We start from the raw sequence: 21114 nt of genomic DNA, 5'->3' as shown, positions 1-21114 counted from the left end.
CACAATGCAAATAGAAGGGGTGATAGTGGACACCCCTGTCTCGTGCCCCTCCCCTAAGCAAATGTCTTTGGAATCTCTCTTTTGAGCTTCCCCACTAATGTGGGCGCCTTGTATAAAAGAGCCACACGGGTGCAGGACTTCGGGCCGAAGACAAAACAGTTTTAGTGTCCCAAGTAGGTATCGGCATCCTATGACATTATGGCCCGGGTTCTCAGCCACCTTGAAGTCTTTCTAGCCATAAGTGCAGCTGCCTGTGATTCAGTGGTGTCACCCTTCCCATCATAAATCCTGTTTGATCTGTGTGGACAATGAAGGTTATTACCTTGTCGACCCTGTTCACTAGGATCTTACTTTCTGTATTTAGCAGGGAGATTGGCCAATATGAGGTTTAGAGGTTTCCTAGCTTGATGTTTTTTAGGGATTACTCCTATAATGCCATGGAAGAGGGCTGGCAGTACATCCCCTCCAGCTCTGGCTGCACAGAACAGCTACAACAGGTGGAGTTTATGGACAGGGGCCAGTATTTTGTAGCAGTCTCTTGGGAGACCATTGGCACCTGGTGTCTTCCATGATTAATTGCACGTCGGTGCTACCCCTATCTGGTCTACGGACAAGTTTTCCTCTATTGCTTCCCTACCTGCATTGTCTAGACCAGGACCTGCACCTCCTCCAGGAACACTTCTATTTATTTCCATGTGTGGTCTCTTTGGGTCATGTACAGTATTCAGTAGTGCTGCGCAAAACCAACAACAAAGGGTGTTTTTTTTTTTTTTTCTAAAACCTACCAATCCGAACTACATAATGATTTCCTTTTTATTTTTCACTGCAGACACCCAAATGGCCCAGTCCAGTATTTATTACGATTTTCAATGAACACTTTTTTCAATCCATCCCAAAATAAACATGTATTATGAAAATACATAATGGGAAATTTGCAAAATGGTTACCATCTCACCCTTCAGTCTTATGGTTTTTAATGTCACTAGCATATCTATCTATCTATCTATCTATCTATCTATCTATCTATCTATCTATCTATCTATCTATCTATCTATCTATCCATCCGAACTGTAATCTTGTGATATGGTCCAATATTGCCATTGGCGGAGTTCAGTCAGTGTGTCTGTAAGGATCTTCATATAGGACTGAATATTGCATGTTGCCTGATCTGTTTTACATTGCATGTTTATTTTGGGGTAGTTGGCTTGAAAAGGCAATTTTCTTCAAAGTGCACCGAACTATGGGCATGGACTGGAATAAGAATGTTTAGGTTTACCTACCGGGAATAATTTCTTGACAAACCATGGAGAATGGCGAAGGACAGTTGATTTATGTGATTCTATGGCTACAGGCTTTACCATGTAGTTATGGATTTACCACATTTGCAACATTATTTGTAGATTTCACCAAAAATGTTTCTAGCAAAAATGGATGAAAAAAACCCCCCAAAGTGCAGGATAATTTGCCTTTTTGATGCGTAATTATATTACCTTTCAGCATAATATTTACTTTGCTACATAATTGTATGGCTTTCGCAACGGTATAGCTCTGCAGAGTAGTTTGGCCTATTGTAATGATGATGATGAAAACAGTATTTCACAGGAAACAGTAAAATATTCCCCATATTTTTCGGTTTGCGGAGATATGAATTTTTAAACAGCTGGATTTTGTTTAATAAAAGCACCAAAACATGTAATATAAAATTGCGTGCACATATATATATATATATATATATGTATATGTACTAGAAAAAAACAAAGGTTAAATTGGTGTTAAAGTTAGGTCTTTCATTAATACAAAAACCTTTTTACAAACCAAAAAGCCACTGAAATTCACCAGGTATACTTTACTGACCCAATTATAACTTGCGCCCCACTAGGCATTGCCTTATGACCTCACATATTCCATCACTCAGGACATGTTAAATTATATCATTGGTGACATTTAAAATGACATAATTGATGACGTCGCTGACCACATCATCTACCTGATATGGCAGTGCCCTGAAAGCTTTTCATTCTGGAAGTTGGCCCCCTCCCACCGGGCCTGCACCTTCCTTCACAGCTGGCCACCGCCGGAGGCGCGTGGGGTGGGGGAAGCAGCGCGTGGCATCCCTCCCCCTGTCGCTCAGAGTTTGGGGCGAAGATGGAGGGTTACAGGAGCTTCCTCTGCTTCCTTGCCTGCAGCCTGGTGCTGGGCTTCCTCGCCGTCCTCTTCGCCCTGATCTGGGTCTTCCACTGGTGGGAAGGGCTGGGCTGGGACGGAGGCCTGGCCGAGTTCAACTGGCACCCCGTGCTGATGATAGCGGGATTCATCTTCATCCAGGGGATCGGTAGTTGCGCGCCGTGCCCGGGGAGTGAGGGACTTGCCACTCTTTAAACAAATGCTGGCCTAGCTGTCCTCAGTTGTGCGCCAATGCCAGCCCTGTTTGCGTAACCGCACAGCCGAGCCGAGCTACTTCCCCCGAGTTTGGGTGTCTGCGTCTGTAGTGGACGGATGTTGAGTAACTGTCTGCATTCCTTTGCTCATAGTAAATCATAGTAAATCACGCATGCGTCAAGGGAGCTCCTGCGTAGCTGCTGCGCCGAGCACAGCGGTGCACATCTGCACCAGTTCAAAATCGTTACTGGGCAGAGAGCTGTGTGTGGCTGTGTGTGTGGCTCTCCGTGTGTGTGTGGCTCTGTGTGTATGTGGGGCTCTGTGTGTGGCTGTGTGTGTGGCTCTGTGTGTGTGTGTGTGACTGTGTGTGTGTGTGACTCTGTGGCTCTGTGTGTGTGTGTGTGTGTGTGTGTGTGTGGCTCTGTGTGTGTGTGTGGCTGTGTGTGTGTCTCTGTGTGTGTGTTAGTGTGGCTCTGTCTGTGTTGTGTGTGTGGCTCTGTGTGTGTGTGGGGGGGCTCTGTCTGTGTGCGTGACTCTGTCTGTGTGTGGCTCTGTCTGTGTGTGGCTCTGTCTGTGTGTGTGCGTGACTCTGTCTGTGTGTGTGTGTGTGGCTCTGTGTGTGTGTGTGGCTCTGTGTGTGTGTGTGTCTCGGTCTGTGTGTGTGTGTGTGGATCTGTCTGTGTGGATCTGTGTGTGTGTGTGTGGATCTGTGTGTGTGTGGCTCTGTCTGTGTGTGTGTGTGTGGCTCTGTCTGTGTCGCTCTGTGTGAGTGTGGCTCTGTCTGTGTCGCTCTGTGTGTGTGTGGCTCTGTCTGTGTCGCTCTGTGTGTGTGTGGCTCTGTCTGTGTCGCTCTGTGTGTGTGTGGCTCTGTCTGTGTCGCTCTGTGTGTGGCTCTGTGTGTGTGTGTGTGTGTGTGTGTGTGTGGCTCTGTGTCCGCTAATACTTTCTACTACTCTCTAATGCTCACCTTTTGCCATTGTGAATGACAATACCATTTATTTCTGTTTTTAAAAAAAATGCCATTTGCAATGCCAAGAGCTCTAACTTTAACAAAGCCGAGACCATTGCATTGTAAATGCTTGTTATTTTTAGAAATGGAATGGCTCTGTAGACATTAATGAGATCAGCAACCTATTAATCCATCAATACAGTTCTGTTTGGTTATTATTTACCTTAATAAGATGTGCCTGGTAAATACCTCATCTAACGTAGATTGTTGAGATCACGTCATTGCTGCTATATATTAGCAAGTTATAAGGCGTGTGCTACCAGTCTCTATACACCTACCTCAATAGTGTGTAGAAATAACTACACACATTCCTGAAATGAACAGGATGGTGTGCACTATTTTAAAGTGCTTGCAATTATACATAAACCGCCTGTAAGTGAATCACCCATAAAATACATATACTGCAGCAATATGTAATGTCTCCGAATTTCCACTGAACTATTGGAAATAAATATCTGCACATTATACATTTCCAGATTATGTAGTATTATCTATTGCGCTGCATGCCAGCTTTTTAATGTCTGCATGCACACATAAGTCCACCGGTGAATCATTTTTTCTTAAGAGAAGTTTTGATTTTTCTCGCCTATTTTTGGTAACAGGCTTTTAATTTAAGGTGCAACCTCTATGACGGCAGCTAGTGTGAGTTGCAGGTGTAAGTTTCAGTCTCTACCTTGCTTTAATGAATTATTTCCTGCACCTGCACTTAAAACTTCAGTATTCTCTAATATGTGCACCATATAACTTTTACTGTCCTGAATGAAACTTGGCTCCAGTTCTATATTGTTTCCATTTGATGAGCAGGAGCTTGGATGATGTCATCAGTAATGTTATCAATTATGTCATTTAACATGTCGTGTGATGTTATCTTTGAGATTACAAGCAGTACATCGTGGGGGTGCAAGTTACCGTTAGATCAGTAAACTATAACTTGTGAACTTCAGTGGGTCTTCTTTTGGTTTTTAAACGTTATCTTTTCTATTATTAGAAGACCTAACTGTAATGTCACTTGAACCTTTGTTCACTGAGAATGTCTAGTTGTTTTTTTTTTTAACCTAAGCTAAAATCTTAGTACTTTTCTTAACTTTACTTTAACCTTTGAGTTTTACAGGGAATTTCTGAGGTTTTTGTAATGTAAAATTAGATATCAGCATACTTTACTAAAATGTCAGTTTTAACTTTGGTTTTTACAGTAAATTTTAGGTTTTAAAAAAATCATATTCGCCTAACTCCCTCACTAAGCATAGCTTTTGACATTCCGCAGCAGGTGGTTGCGGGCAGGGCTAGGCCATGTGCCAAATCCCCCACAGGTTGCCAACCTCCACGAATGAGCAGCCCCCCACCATGAGTGGCATGACGTTTGCCGCTGAGCCTGGCCTGTGGCCAGGACTCTAAGCCCTATCCCATATGGGCAGCCAGCCACTGTTGCTGGCCAACCCCACGCGATCGCAGGGCCAACTACACACATTCTTTTTAGACACGGCAGTGGGATTCGTCTTGGATGGCCCAGAAAGATGAAGGGTTCAGGATACCTGTAACCCTACCCTTTTAATTTTGTTTTTTGTTTTTTGTTTCTAAAACACAGGAGACCAGGACCGAATCCTGAAATGGCTACAATAATTCTGTTTCAGCTGTGGTCAGCCAATCAGGTCTCTCGGTCTCACAAGACTGGTAACAGTCCTGCAGGACAAAAAAAGGTCCAACAGGGAAAAATCCCTCTCGGCCAGCCAGAATACTGGTATCTTTTACATTTGCGATACTGCTGGCATGCCCTGGTAACAACCGTCCAGATACTAATATATTTTTAATATTAATTTCTCTGAAACGGCTAGACGGATTTAGATGAAATCACCAGAAACATGCTGTCTGGGTAACCATCTAGCTTTCCGCCAAATTTGGTGTACTTCTGTTCAGCTTGTTTTTCAGTATTGCTTCCCAAAACTCCTATGGGAAATTCCTAGAGAAAAACGTGTTTTGGGACTATCGTTTTTTTCTTTCCCCGCTTCACAGATCAGTCTGAAATTCCAGGAACTTTTTTTTTATAAACTTTTTTTAAATATTCGTCAAACAGCCTGACAGTTATGAGCAAAAGAAAAAACGCTCTTCCTACGAAAACTATGAACAACCGGGTAACTACAGAGAAGCAACCGCCACTGTGTAAAATGTGTTCAAATATCCCCAACCATGCACAACCCGAAATTGGAAGACACTCAGCAGTTTGTAACTGTAGAAAGGTCATATGTCAAGGACACTTACAAGTTCCACAGACCCACCTGCAGAGACTTTAAGGCATGAGCAAAATGGGCTGGGGTCCAGAGCCTCCACCTTTCTAGGTGCTCTATTATTAGTCTTCCTGAAGAGTCCCAGACTGTCTAGAGTTTTTAAAAGCAGTTCATTTAACTTTCTCGTTTATTCACCCAGCATGACACCCACCAGAGAGATAGTGAGAGATAAAGAAAAACACCTTTTAGTTCTGGTTATATTCAGTAAGTGCTTTAACTTGTAGGTCCAGTCCAACTGACAGACTACAACGAGGGATAATTAAATAAATAATTAATTTTCCTTCGTGGTCTGTCGAAACCCACCCGGGCCCCGCCGCTCTTACCTGCACGGTCCACAGCTGGATTAATAGGTCATTGTGGGTGGGTGAGTTTTTATTTTTATTTTTTGGGGATGTAATTTTAGGGCAATTTGAGTCTCCTATCTAATCATTTACATCCAGAGGACATTTCCAATAGTTTTTTGACCTAATGGAAGAGACCAACCACACAGACCAGCATGCATGCTGAAATTAGTCGTGAAAGTCACTGATCTTGTATTCTCAATTTGAGAACAATCTTTTATTTCGGCAGTTTTAGTTTAAGTGTATTAATCTAAGAAAAGGGAACACTGGCAAAATATTTTGACAGGTAAGTAACTTGTTTCCCCGGTTGCCAGTATTTGGTGGGATTGGGCAGTGTGCACTGTCATTGCTTTGGGCAAAGCTTTCTTCCAGAGGACGCTGAGAGTTGTAGGTGATTGAATAGCCTTCTTTTCCTCGCGCGATTTATAAAATAAAACTCTTGTGGATACATTTCAATGTTCTCCTTTTCTTTTTAATCTCTTTCTAGCTGTTCCAGACAAAGACAGTTATGGGGATTGCCTGAAGCTCCGCGTGTCTGTCTGCTGCAGTTCTACAAGTAAGTGCCACATAACTGTTTTCCTATGCCAAAAGCATGGAGCATGTTAAGTCCAAGCTGGCAAACATACATGTTGGTGGAAGGCGGCTCCATCGAGTAATTTTAATGTTTTCAATGCAGTGTGGTTTGCTGTGAAATATAGTGTAAAAGTGGATGCCTCCTGCAAAGTAATCTCTTCGACCATCAGTACCATGAGGACTTCAGATGGAGTCTTTCCAAAGATTTACAAGTTGTAGTACAGGAAGGGCATGTGGAACTTGTCTTGCGGTTGAGGGAGGACTTACATTTAAGACTGACATAGGTACTGTGGTGAGTGAGTATACACAGACATGGCGAGGAGCTTGCTGTGCCACAGGACTCAAGCTGCAGATGTGTCCTTTAGTTGCACATGGCTGCCCTTGAGCAGAAAGTGATTTCAGCTTCAGGAAGGAGGTCTAAAGCTACATCAAAAACCAAGTTAAAGTTGGTGAAGTAAGTTTTCACTCAGTAGACCTCGCCAATCCCGGGCAGTTTTAAGCGGTTAGGAACCCATCATTTGAGAATTATGGGGCTGTGGGTTAAGATGAGGTCCTATCTGATGTCACCAAAGAAGTTTGAGGAAACCAGAATTTCCTGGACTAACTTCCTATGAGCTATGTCACCACTGGCCCTAAATTAGCTGTAATCCCTGTTGGTGGCCTTACAACTGCAACCAGAGACAAAAATCTAGGAAGCAATAAAGATGAAAGCCAAAAAGGGTGATATGAACACAGGAAGGATGAAACGAGCACGTGTGATCCAGAACATCAGCTCAAAATGCCCTGACTCAGGATTGAGATGCCAAGGCGCTTGTCAGACCTTTGCTAACAGCTGATGTGATAGCGCCTTATTCGAAGACACATAATATATGGGAAAGGATCCCGTACTATTCCTAACTAATTCTTGATACTTTAAACCCCGAGGAAGCCCCAGGTTAGATGGCCAGTGTAAGGGGGCGTATCACGTGTTGGCTACTCAATGTTTCTCCTTTGTCTTAAAAACATTGGGAAATAAATTGGAATCGATTCCAGAAGACCAAGTGATTTTCCTTACTCGTTCTGACACACTGACAAAGATAGGTATTTTGTAAGGTACAGGAGATACCATTCTTTTGTACTCGCTGCAGGCAATGTTTGTGGTAATATCATGGAAAGTAAAAACCAGGCCAAGAAACAGGCCCACAAATAGCCAAATACTGGCCCACACATCTGTTAGACCTGACCCTGCCAAATTATCTTATAGGTCAGTGCAACCGCTTTTGCCAGTGCGTGTTTTAAATGGTAGGAAATGGCAGGGCTGACCATACGAACAGGGACCTGGGTGTGCCACCGCCATTCACGGTATGGGCACATACATCTCTTTATTAAAACAGCTGTGGAAGTGCTTTTCTATCCTGACAGTAGGTGACGGGCATATCCAAAGCTTGAGAATGGGTTGGATTCGGGACAAAAGCACATTGCACAGTACAAGATTTTCACACAGGTTGCATAAAATCAAAGGTCTCCCTACATCTGTGTGGGTATCACATTGTAACGCTTGCTTATCCTCTTTTTCTTCTGCATCTTATGCAGTAAGCTGTTCCACGTTGCAAGAACCGTGTATCAAGAGAAATTCTCCATATTTTCAGCAGTAAAAAATGTAATATTACCCGCAGTGAAAATAATCTTCTATGATTGTCACAGCCTGAAGTCTGTAACTCCTTGAGTGCGGGCATCAGCCAGTGGGACACTGGGAAGGGCTATAAAGGACCCTCTAGTGCTTTGCACCAGAGCCTTTTGTTTTGGTAATTAAGATCAGTGTGCCCTAAAGTGAAAGTAAAATGAGCTCGTTTTCAGTGCTCCGAGTACATCTCGGCCCCCCATGCACTGATTGAGGTAGGGGAGGTGTCACTATAGTGCCTTGAGACCCTCCGGGTGAGTAGTGCGCTATATAAATGTCTGTGATTGATTGATTGATTGACTGGAAAGGGTAGAGTCTCCCCTTATCAGTGGCATCTCTACCCAGTGGATCCGTGCTTCGAAATTGCAACAGAAGAGTGATTCCCAAGAAGGGATAGAACCACTAGACACCAAGAATGTTTTAGAGCACTTTTGGGGTGTAATCGGCCTCCCCTGGCATGGGCCTGTGCTCCCATCCACCAGGGACCACATTAGTCTTTCTGCACTCCTTGCGGGGTGGGTGGGTATCTTCACCTCAATCTGCTCCACCACCCACTAGAGGGCAGAAAGCCCACTAGACGCCAGGGTTTTCTAGTTTGCTGTTCTTTTTTATGGGGGGGTGCATGGGCCAGCACTCCCACGCTACCCTGGGCCCCATTATCCTTTCCCACCATGCAAAACTAGACATTGATGGGAGTCCAGGGTGGTATGTCTTGCATGCATGCCCCAACATGTTCTTACCCACAGTGCCTTGTAAACCTCAAACGTTGCCTAAAAGCTCACATTTTCCTTACCTTTCTGTGATGGAAACTTCAGAATCCACAGGGATCCAGCGCATTTCTACCACCCAGCGATTCCCTCATCTCTCCCGAAAACACTACCCCCACTTGTGTGGCTGGGCCTAGTGCCTGCAACAAGAACGGATCAAACTACAGTCAATGTGAGCCCTCGCAGGGGACTCCCATTTACCTTGGTATGATCCATCTCAGGCTCTAGGTCCAGCCACAAAAGGGAGTCCACGTTTTCATCCGGACAAGTGGGTTTCGCTGGGTGGTATGAATTTTGCAGCCGCGGCCCATGGAGGGAGTTCGGTGGGGCAGAGGGGAGGGGAGGGGCAGGGTGGAGGGTGGTAAACAACGGAATATGGATAATTGCTGGTAAGTAAACAATTTAATAAACAAAACAAATTTTATTCCGTTGTTTACCACCCTCCACCCTGCCCCTCCCCCGCACCGCCTCCCTGCCCCACCGAACTCCCTCCATGGGCTGCGGCTGGAATTTTGTGAATTCCTACTGATTCTGTAAGTTTCCCTCACATAAATGTAAGAAAAGTTGTGATTTTAGCCACAGTTTGAGGTTTGCAAGGGCTTCTGGGTAAAATGACCTTGTCCGAGCCACTGAAGTCACCTCACCTCAGATTCCTTTAGGTGTCTAATTTTTTTTTTTTTACAAGTTTGCTAGGTTTCCCTAGGTGTTGGCCGAACTGGGACCTAAAACCCACAACGATTGACATTGCAAAAAAGGATTAGTTTTCAGTAGAAAATTGTGATGTGTCCCTGTTGCATATGAGACCATTTCCTGTTGCTGGAAGTAGGCCTACACCCACACAACTGAGGTTGTGGAAACATTGAATAGTAGAAAATGTGTTATTACCAACAGGAGTTAGCTGTGTTTGAGCCTTCCAAATTCAAGCCAGTGTGTAAGAAAAAAGATATTTTAAAATACACCCTCTGAATCATATGCTAGTATGGGTACCCATAAATTCACAGATGTTCAAATAACCACTTCTCCTAACGTCCGTATCTGCTGCACATTTCAGTAATACATAGATTTCTTTAATACCCATTTTTCACTCTACATATTTCATAATATGAATTGGTCTATACTTGGTACACAATGAGAAGCCATTGTGAGGTGCAGCTCAGTCGTTGGCTCTGGGCATTTCTGCTTCTTGGGTAACCTACAAACCCTATATATCTCTGCAACCATAAGGATATAGCAGAAGTAATGGTATATTGCTTTTGTAAATCAGCCCTCATGATGGAAAGTTACAGGAAAAATGTCACAAATTGGCGTCCTACCGATTTGTTTCAATTTTTCTTTATTTCAACAGTATGTTTCTTTGGAGAACCTTGAGGGATCTACACACATGGCCCCTTGCTGAATTCAGAATTATGTCTACATTTCAGAAAGCTATTGCTTTCCTGGATCACCCATAGGTTTCATACTGGTTTCCACCACAAACTGGAAGTAGATTGAAAGTACACCCAATAGGTAAATTGGGCTACCTCTTTGGTAAATGCCGAAACTGTGGTAGAAATAGTTTTTTTGATTCTGCTCTGCATGTTCCTAAAAGCTGGGAAACAGGTGACTTTAGCACAGCAAACCTTTTGTTGACACTGTTTTTAGGAAAAAATAGACCCTTTATTGCACACTTTAGAGTCCCCGGGATGTTTGACAGAATGGATGCCAATTTGGCATGAATACGTTACGTGGATACAAAATTATGGAGGCCTAAGTACAAAGTACTTCAAGTAGTCCAAATAGGATTTTTTAGCACTGGGCAGGGGCTGGGGAAGAGTTGGGGCTGCCTCAGCAGCTAAGGGGTAAAATCCTGTCATTTTAGGTTTCAGAAAAGACTCCCTTTATCAGTTATGTCGATGTTTGTTTGCTACAATCCCTCCGCACTCAGCACCTCTCTTCTGTGTTGGTTTACCAGATTTAAGTGACAGTGAAAAGAGTAACGTCTGTTGGAAAGGCCTAGAGGCTGGCAGTGTGCAAAGAATATATATTCTGTCAAAATCTGAGCGCCTCACAAGGGGGTGTGCTTTTTTATGATTTTCTTCGGATTGGTCCCATTTGAGGAGCAGTACATTATTGCATTCTTGAGGATCTCTTCTCCAGTTACATAACTATACTCCAAGCCCACTTGACTTTGAATTGCCCTCAGGAACAAGCCTACTTGTTTGTATCTTCTAGAAAATGTACTATTTCTGCTTCTTTAAACAGCAAAGCCTGATGACCAAATACCCAAATCTCAGCCTCGTGGAAGAGGAGGGGGAGGAGGAGGAGGAGGAGGCGGAGGAAGAGGAGAGGGAGGAAGGTCAAAGGGTAAGTGTTTGCTGCTTACAACTTGCAATTGAGTGAGCAATGGAGGCAGGGCGGGGCCTGAGGACATGTCTATCTAGGAATTATAGTGAGGTACATTTCTGAGCTCACTAAAAAAAAGTCCATCTTGTAATGCCTGATCAAGCAGAGTAAGGTATGCTAGTAAGGAGTTGGTCCAATTACAGTATGCTAGCGAGGTATAGGACAAAGTGAGGTAACTCAGTGTAAAATACACAAAAGGTATATCATTAAGGTCTAGAATAGAGATGAGTGTGCTCTAGTTCAATTATAAGACACTTATTGTAGAACTAACCAACCATGTAAGGCAGAAAGCTATATTGATGTGAGGCAGAGTTCTAGGATCCTATAGGGAATGGTGTGGCAGATTTGTGGTTGACAGGGAAACGGGTTATTGGGTAGTGAAGTTTATTAGTGCAGTATTTGGTAGAGTGGGAGCTATAATAGTGACATATGGTGCAGTGAGGTGTATCTGTCAGTGAGGTTCCACAGAGAGAGACTTACAGGGCAGAATGAGGCATACAGGAGAGTTATATAGGAGTGTGGTGTCAATATGAAGTGTAGGCCATTGTGAAGTATGTAACTGAGGTACTCTAGGAATGGAAAATGAGTGTGATCCATCACTTATGAGAAATGCTTTGGTATTTTATGGATTTTAATTAAAGCCAACAACGTTGCATCGGGACACTTTAAGTAACTTAGTTCCAGATACAACTGTAATATATACTTGTATTACTTTGTTGGCACAAACTAATTACATGTATTTCAAATCCGTGATAGATATTAAAAAAAAGAAAATAGACAAAGAAGCGAGAAAAAAAAACCAAAGTAACAGCAGTATGCACTTTTTTTTTTGTAGAGTTTTATATAGCGCGAACTAGACCCGAATCAGGTATCAGAGCGCTTTACATAGCACAAGTTACGTTTTCACATGAGGACACACACTTTAAACGAACAATAAAATACATACTATGAAATAATGACATTCACAGTCCAAATCATAGTAACCAATTGTTTAAGCATTAAACAAAATTTAACAATAAATCCACCCTTCAAAAATGAACCCAGTCAGTCACCGCTGCTACATATAATCCCCGAGTTATTTTGGTGAGCATTCCTAGTTCAAATATAATTGCGACTTTCGATGCTAGATTAGTTGAAATGTCATTAAGAATATAAATAGTTCTCCAGAACTCTGTGATAAACTTTACATTACTACTATATTTTAAAAAACGGGTTTTAATCGAATGGTTGAAAGAACACACACTAAAAGTCCCTTAATTAGCCTTCTAAATTTTTTCTCTAATTGTTGTAGCTTTTGCACACAGTTGTTTTGCATAAATATAATAGTTAATATCTAGAGTAGCATAAAAGTTTAGGTTTTGGGTATTGTTGGATGAGGTAGTGGATTGCAAACGTACAGGTATAAAGTTAATTGACCCTTGATTTGACAGAGTAGTGTGTAGTACTTCCCGTCGAGCCATTCTCAAGCACTGAGCCCATTATTTCTAACGATCTGTTAAAGGTCACTGGAAACTGATAATCTTCAGGAATTTCCTCAATAGAGGTGGTTATTTTCTTGCAAAGAAAGAACAAGTTACATATGTAACTGTAGTTCTACAGTATTTGTATCTTTCATAGATTCACATGCTTGAAACATTCCGGTCGTCGAGGTGGGAGTCCCACGTTAAACATAGATAGCAGTGTAATAGTAAACATCGGGATAAATCTTTTACATAGTCACTCATTTTAAACAGATCTAAAGTTCAGCTAGTCAGCCCATATCACACTCTTCATCTTCCCTACCTGGGTCAACAGACCTGTATAGCGTTCTTTAACACTTGTGCTACGTAGTACAAATTTTGAAGAAATGGCTGTGGAGGAGGGTGGGTTGCATATGAATCTATGAAAGACATCAATTTTGAAAAACTACATTTAAAGGTAAGTTTTTCTTTCTCCAATAATTTCGCAGGCAGGAAAACTTGGAATTGCCCTTGCTCTGCAGAGCAAGAGAAAACTGCTCCCGCGGGGTGGGAGCACTGCCTGGTTCTGCCACCCCGTGATGGTAGTGGTACAAGCAGGGCTGCGGAGGCCTTTAGGCCCTCCCTGCAGCACCAAACATAGAAAATGCTTTGGGTGGGCACTGGGGCACCACAGTTTCAAATAATAAAACAAAATAATAATGGTTTGCAGTTTACTGCATGGCCAATGGGTACGCTTGCAGGGATGCGGCGGGGGCACTTGGGCGCCCTATGTGGCCTCAACGTAATTGAAAGATGTGGGTCTCTGGAGTGCCAACAATTTTTTTTTTCTCAAATGGAGAATAAAGGAATAATAAGCGGTCGGCCCGAGCCGATCATTTACTATTTACTTTTTCAAGAAAGGAGCACCCCTTAATGCCCTGCAAGGCCTTTTAATGATTTGTTTGAGCCTGGGGGGCTGCAAGACTATAGGACTAAAATGACAAATGCTATAGGAACTAATCTGACTAAGGCTATAGGAACTAATCTGACTAAGGCTATAGGAACTAATCTGACGAAGGCTATAGGAACCCAGATCATTGCTCCTAAACTTGGATAAGAAAACCTGGAGAAGAAAGTTGATTACCAGTACCAAGGGGGAGCCTCTGTCACATATTCCTAATCAGTAGATTAACTTCAGTGGCACGCGCCAGTGACTCGTCTGATGTGCGAGAAGCTAATCCAAGTGCCTGCCTCTTCGAACTATCTCCTGTGTGAGAAAGAAAAGTTGCTTGCTTGTACTAAAGTGAAGGGTAGGATTTTGTAAACTGATTTCAAGAGTTATTCTAAGTGTCAATCACACAAGAGTACAACCGGCTCAGTTGAAAGGACGAAAGAGATAGGAGAAAGGGCGTCCTATAAAGATCTAAAAGGGGGGGAGAGAATCCCTCAGGACAAGAACCCTCACTCGTCGTCAGGTCGTGAGCAAAGGGCAGAGTGCAGAAGGGTGTGGATAAAAAATGTCTGTCTGGGCCAGACAGACATTTTTAATTCACACCCTTTTGCACTCTGCCCTTCACTCACGACGTCTTTACACTCCTCTTCGGACATAAAACAGCTCAGCTTCTCCCTGAGGGGAGTCGTAGACCTCACTTCGGTGTGAGGAGGGAACCCAAATGATGAAGCATGTCACCTAACGATGAGTGAGGGGTCTTGTCCTGAGAGATTCTCCCCCCCCCTTTTAGTTCTTCATAGGACCCACTTTCTCTTTCGACTGAGCCGGTTGTGCTCTTGTGTGATTGACAATTCCTCTAGGGATCAGTACCCCCCGGCTCTCACAGATCCCTTTTGATCCCAAGTGTGTAAAATAGTTATTTTAAGCCCATGGAATTGCAGCATGAAAATAAATAAATGATTTACTTGTAAATAATTCTCGAGTAAGATAATACTTCCTAGATTTAGACTTACTTCCAAGTTGGTAGACCAGCTACTTCCAAGTTGTTAGGCCAGCAGCCAAATGCCAGGCTGGTAATTCTGAGAACATATTTCTGATTATGATAGCCAGTATTAGGTACTATTGTCATGCCCAAATTACTTTTCTTATACCAGCTTCCTCTACCCTGATCTACCTCCCTAGTGGGGTTCATGAGTATGATGATTGGGATAAGACCTTCTATCTGCTGCCTGCCTCTAGATTGCTCAAAGTGACTCTACTTTCTGTTTGTTCTTAATTTTGCAGATGGTACAAGGTCAGCCGGTGGGTCGGTGAGGCAGCTACCGCTAGACGCACGACTTCATCTACTTCTGTGCCTCAGCCTAACACTCATTCTTCTCTGGAACTGAAGAAGCCTGCAGCTTTTTTTTTTTTTTTTTAAATCTGAGCGCATTGTGATTTTTTTCTCGTTATTTTGTGTTGTGGGTAGAGGACGTTGCACTTTAGATGATGGAGGTTGCACAGAAAGCCTTCGTTATAGAACTTTCATCCTGGTACATGAAGCCTTTACCTAACCTTCCCTTCGCCTCTTCTAGTCAAGGCCCCATAACTCCCACTGCGTTAAACACAAATGGCAGAAGCCTAATGTTTGAGCCTCCCTCAACCCAAAAATGTGCCACCTTCAAGCCAAATGCAGCCAATTTTGGCACAGCTCCTTGTCGGGCCCTCTGATCTTTGGCAACTCGAAGTAGATGCTGTGTCTTTTGCTTTTTTTTATTATTTTTCAGTTAAAATTGAATTATACTTTCTTATGGATTTTCAAAGCCAAAGATGAGAATATCCAGTTAATTTCACACCTAAGTGCCATAGTGGAATGACCAAGGACTACGTTCCCAACGCTGACACGCACAGTTTGACAGAACATCAACCTCCCAAAGCTTCCACTTATGAACCACCGTAGTCTTCTCCGAGTGTGTCAAGACCATATTATGTTCATAGAGACTGGATTCCAAGTCAGATGAAGAAACTGAGGAATGCAATTGGACCATTGAATATTCACCTCCGTACGGGCCAGTGCTGCCCGTACCAATGCTTTGTGAGACGAGCCTGTAAACCAGCGGACCTTGATGTGGAGGACCTCTTGCCGCATAGAAAGTAAGTTCCTCTCTGTTCCTCTTTCATGATGCATGCGTTTGGCCAAACAGCCAACTCAATAAGGGAACAGTGGCGGCTGGTGCCTATCTAGGGTGGTAGGGCAGGGGTGAGGGTTGGGTAATAATATAAAATAAAAGAAGACTTACCTGCTGCTCCGCTCCCACTAATGCTCCCGCCTGCCTCGCTGCTTCTCTCGTCCAGGCTTGGGCTTCAGGGCCCAGTCTCCCCCACCCCTTCCAGACACTGATCTCCTAGCACGAGAGCAACGTTGGAATTGGTCTGAGCGACCTCGTTTGCTGCTCAGACCGTGCCTTTGAGCCTGTGGCTTTTCTCCAACCCAGCTGTTCAACACAGCTGGGTTGGAGAAACCTAAGTGAGCATTTCTGTCTGACCGGCCTGAAACGGACGGACAAACAGACATGCGCACTTATAAGTGCACACTACTCCTCTTTCCTGCCATGCCTTGCCCCGCCCTATACCTAGTGCGAGATTCAGACCGCAATAAATAAAATAATAACATTGTGTTTTTATAATTTTATTTATGATCTTCTGGCTCTGGGCAGTGGGGCGACGCTCCTCCGCCACTACGGAGGAGCCGCCCCTGTAAGTGAAGACTCAATTCAGTGTGAAACTAGTTCCCTCCGCATCTGCGAATGCAGTTTAGGTGGGAATCCAAGCAGTTCACTGCTCCCACAACTTTCTCACTTCCAATCTGGAAGCGAGAGTGGCCGCCAGATGCAGACTGCGGTGCTCTGTCATGTACACATGCTGAAGGTATGAAGGCAGAAGGGCCAGTTAGCAGAGTTAATTCAGTGGCCTCGTTACCACGGAGATTTCTGACACAGAATGTTCTTTTAGGCTCTTCAAGTGATAGTGTGGCATTAAATAAATGTCAGTTAAGGGACGTCAGTCTGCTGAAGCCAACGTGACAAGTATTTGTCCTTCACAAAACCACCGGAGTGGTGTCCGATGTACGAGTAAAAGACAGTGGCCACCTCGTTCCTCGTCACTGTGGGCACTTTATAGCCCTGGGCTTTCAAACTATAGACCACTGCAATGAATTAGTTCAGTGGAATCTAACCAATACTACAACAAACCGGTCAGGTGGGCATCCCATAGCACAGAGCCAGGAGTGTGGTATTGCCTAGCAGGTCAACACTCCATCAGAGGGTGTGTCATATATTTGTAGGCTACAGGGGTCATTACCCCGCCTGATCTGGAAGGGAAGTAAGAACTTGGTAACATACTGCACCATCCTGTTGAAAGAGAATCACACACATTTCTTATAGTTCAGAAGTTTAGAAAACTAGGATTTAATCGGCTTCACCGACCCGGGTGGCTGACTGAGGCATCTTCCTGAGAAGGACATGTACTACAAGGCAGATCCTTAGTTATGCAATACGTCTTTCTCATGCTTGTGTGCAGCTGTCTCCTTGTGCAAATGTGTGTGAATGGTGAACCTTGTCCTTTGTTAATATTTAAAGTTACACAGCATTTTGAATCAGTGCAGCCATGTTATATGTAGACTTTAACATGTTCCAGATTATACAGAGTGTGTGGAACTGTTTATGAACTCCAGAAGACAAGCTTAGCAACTCAAACAGTCAGCCTTTCATTTGTGTATGGAGGGCACTTTTGTATTTAGTGAAAGTAGCATTACTGAATGCTGGTCCCAACTTATCCTGTGCCCTGTCTTTTCAGGTCCTCCATGATGACGTATTCAACGCTAGGCGTCTCCTGGGGAGTCCTGCCTCGGTTTCCACTTCCCCCCGCAAGGCGTTGAAGAAGTGATCGCACCAGCCCTTCACCAAGCCCAGAATGTTTGGGGGGGGCAAATACAGCATGCTGAAAACTACTATTAAAGAGAATGAAAACTGGCATATCTCTTTTTGAGTGGGGCAAGAGAATGACCAGGTTGGTTGAGGAAAGTACTGGCATCCTGGACATTTTGGGAGCAAGGTTTATCCGAAGAGCCGCCGCTGTGTCTGAAATGTTGATCACCGCAAACATCGTCTTTCTCATTGAAGAATTAAGATTGAGCCTAGATGATGAAACCTTTATCCAGAAAAAAAGAATTCTGCTTTAACTTATATTTTCGTTTCAGCATTTTGCATTTGAAGAGTCTGAAGTTTGAGGGAATGTACAATTGAATTGTGTCGTATGTTTGTGTACAGTCGGGCAGTCGGTGAACAAGAATGTTGCAGTGGCATTAGGGCTCCATCTTGCCTTCCATGGTGACACCGAGCACCTATGGGGCGGGCGCTTCCTTCAACCTATACTATTTCATCTGTGAGTTCTAAGAAGCGCATTGATGGAGGTGGCGTGGTTCAAAACAGAGATTAATTTAAACTACAATCATGTGTTGAGAGATTTCTACCTCCTTGCACCTTCCGGTATATCCCCTGCAAAACACAACACCACGATTGCGACAGTTAAGCATTCATTCACCTGGTATTCATTGTTCTATTATTCCATTTCTTGATGTGCCCTTTTTGCCTTTCTACCCTTCTTATTCCCCTATAAAAATAAAGGGCAGATTCCAGATGCTCCATGCCAACTGAACACAGTAACTGTTATTGGGTTCCAACAACGTTCGCGATGTTCCATCCCCTGCCTCGTTGAGACTGAGAGAGAAGAATCTTGGACTGTTCATTGTGTGAACAAACCCTAAGACAAGTGTATGCTTGTGGTCAAATTCAAGTGGTTTCCAGAGTACTTTGTTGGGGTTAACACTCCTCTTGTTGAAAGATCCACAATCTAATACAGACTGTTGTTGCTGAAAGTTCTCTGATGCAGTGCTCAGTAGGAAGAAAACACAAGTTTGAAAAGTCTTATAAAGAATCTTCTAGAAAAGGTTTAGGTAACTCCTGGTAACTTTGAGAAACTGAGTCACATGCACTCACCCTGTTACTTATTTATTCACCAACACCTGCTTCCACATACACTTTCTGGTACACACCAGCAACTTCATGCACAAGTACTCGTACGCATACTCGCTTTTTGAAGACACTAAAGTCATGCAGGTTTTTAAAGCACTTGAAAGTAAGTGACCCCTTACTTGCACGCTGTATGGCAGTCAACAGTCACTATCATTCACACACCTTGCCCAACAATTAGCTAGTATTGTATCCATCACACATTCTTTTGTTCTTCTCCATGACAAACAACGTTTCTATTGGTCTCAGGATCTGTCACAGACAGATTAACACATTCTTGGTGGCTGGGATAAGCAGCTGCCTCTGACATTTGTTTAATTCCTTTCCAGTGTGACCCTATCCTAGTTTATGGTTCTTAAAAAGGTTTGAGAGATAATAATTCTATAAGAATTTCAGCTATCCTTGTGGATCCCGCCATAGTCTTTTATACTGAGTGGCGCTTTAGGGAGCTTGGCACCAGGGTGTCTCGTTGCCCTGGCACCACAGGCCCATTAGACTTGGGTTTAGGCATGACAGGCCGTACTAGTGCACCAATCATTCGTTAGGACATTGTAGTCTCAACCTTTGTTTCTTGCGTTTGGACAAGGGATGTGATACTTTATCATCAAGTTTCAGAATTGACCATCGGTGTTAACCCACCAAGGTTGGATTTGGATATTGCAGATGGTGCTAGCCTTTGTGACATGAATTCTGGCAAAACAAGCAGGGCATGTGGCCCACCTTTGGATCTGAACATGGCAGAGAACGCTTACCTATGAGAGTTGGGGGTTGACAAGGAAGGTAGGGTTGGCTACGTTAAACAGTGCTAGTGCACCGTTCTTTTCAGCTCTGACCTATGTTCCTTGACTAAGCTATTTTCCCTTCACAAGAAAGGGCGCCCTGTTCATTAGGCTTAAGAGTGGGAATGGCATTTGGTGCCAAACCATCAGGTTTTGTTTGGACACCACAGTCTATGCCAACCGATCAGGCTTGTGCTCTGGAAATGACATTCAGTGCTATCCATTTTGTTTGGACATGAAAGTCAATACTTATCCATCAGCCTTGTATTTGGCATGGGACTGGTTCTGACCCATACGGCTTGTATTTCGATTTGGCAGTCGATGCTAACCCATCCGGCATGTGTTTGGACATGGCTATCGGTACTACACCCATCAAGTCTGGAGCTGGACATGGCACCTCGTGCTAAAACCTCAGGTTTGGGTCTGCACATGCGAGTTGATACTAACCCATCAGTCTTGTGTTTTGACTGAAGCCATCAAATTTGGGTCTGGACATGGCATTCAGGGCTAAAACCTCAGGTTTAAGTTTGCACATGTGAGTCAATTCCAACCCGTCATGCTTGTGTTTGATGTGCACTTGTTGTTAACCCCTCCAGTTTGGACATAGCATGCGGAGTTGGAGCATCAGCCATGAATCTGACTTCTGAGGGAAGTTTAGTCCATCCTGCTAGCTGTACATTATGAAGTTCAGTAACACCACTGAGGAGTGATGAAATATTCTCTGCCATGAGTTGAGTTAGTAAAGGTTAGTGGATCACATGAGGCTTCCAGTGAAATGCATTGTCCCTTCATCACACATTAGTCCAGTTTATAAAGGCAGTGTTACGAGCATCCTTGAGTTTAGGCATCCTACCTAGAGATGAGTGCACAGTAATCTCCCCCCACATGACCCCGGTTTGATTAACGTCCTCTGCAGTAGCCCTCAACCCAGGGCTTGTTTTCAGTGAAGAGAACAGACTTTTGTCTTCTGAGAAGATAACAATCAATCGCCACAGTATTCAATGTGTTTACAATTGGTTTTTTTTAACTGAATATAAAAATATAACTTTGATAGACACTGAGCCAAAAATAAAAAAAACTATTTTAAATCATGCACTTTGCTCTGCAACTTTTTCTTTCACTTGTGGTGGTTGAAATGTTTCTAAATGTATTTTGTGTTCAGGAATATGCATACCAGAGGGATTTCATACTGAAAGTAAACCGATGAATGAAAGGAATTTGTTGAAAGCCTGGTCATGAGGTGACCCATAGGAGCTCTGCCAGCCGGAGCGAATCTGTGCAGCATACGGAGTCTGTATACATTGCCCTTGGACCAGCAACACATCATAACAGGACAGACCCAATGCTGGACTGGCAGCGGGGTACAGATGAGGAGCCTATGCTTACGTTTTATGAGACCCTGTTTCTGGGGAATTAAGTTGGCACTGCTCATTAAGTGGCATTCGAGGTGCTGAGGGAGTGCCAATATGTCACAAGGCAAAA

General features: G+C 43.6%; 1 protein-coding gene across 1 annotated transcript in view; it reads left to right on the top strand.

Annotated features, from left to right (window-relative positions):
- EFNA4 (ephrin A4) overlaps positions 1–20723 on the top strand; it is a 199803-nt gene extending 179080 nt beyond the window's left edge. The window contains exons 3-6 of the mRNA XM_078670998.1: positions 6499–6567; positions 11253–11354; positions 15069–15917; positions 17619–20723. Of these exons, the coding sequence (XP_078527124.1) occupies positions 6499–6567; positions 11253–11354; positions 15069–15172 (275 nt within the window). The 3' untranslated portion in view covers positions 15173–15917; positions 17619–20723. The remainder of the gene's footprint in view (positions 1–6498; positions 6568–11252; positions 11355–15068; positions 15918–17618) is intronic.
- The last annotated feature ends 391 nt before the right edge of the window (positions 20724–21114 follow it).

The sequence above is a fragment of the Lissotriton helveticus genome, chromosome 12, assembly GCF_964261635.1.
Source record: "Lissotriton helveticus chromosome 12, aLisHel1.1, whole genome shotgun sequence".
Taxonomy (NCBI): domain Eukaryota; kingdom Metazoa; phylum Chordata; class Amphibia; order Caudata; family Salamandridae; genus Lissotriton; species Lissotriton helveticus.
Note: the sequence above shows the minus strand (reverse complement) of the source record. Positions and strands in the feature narration are given on the sequence as shown.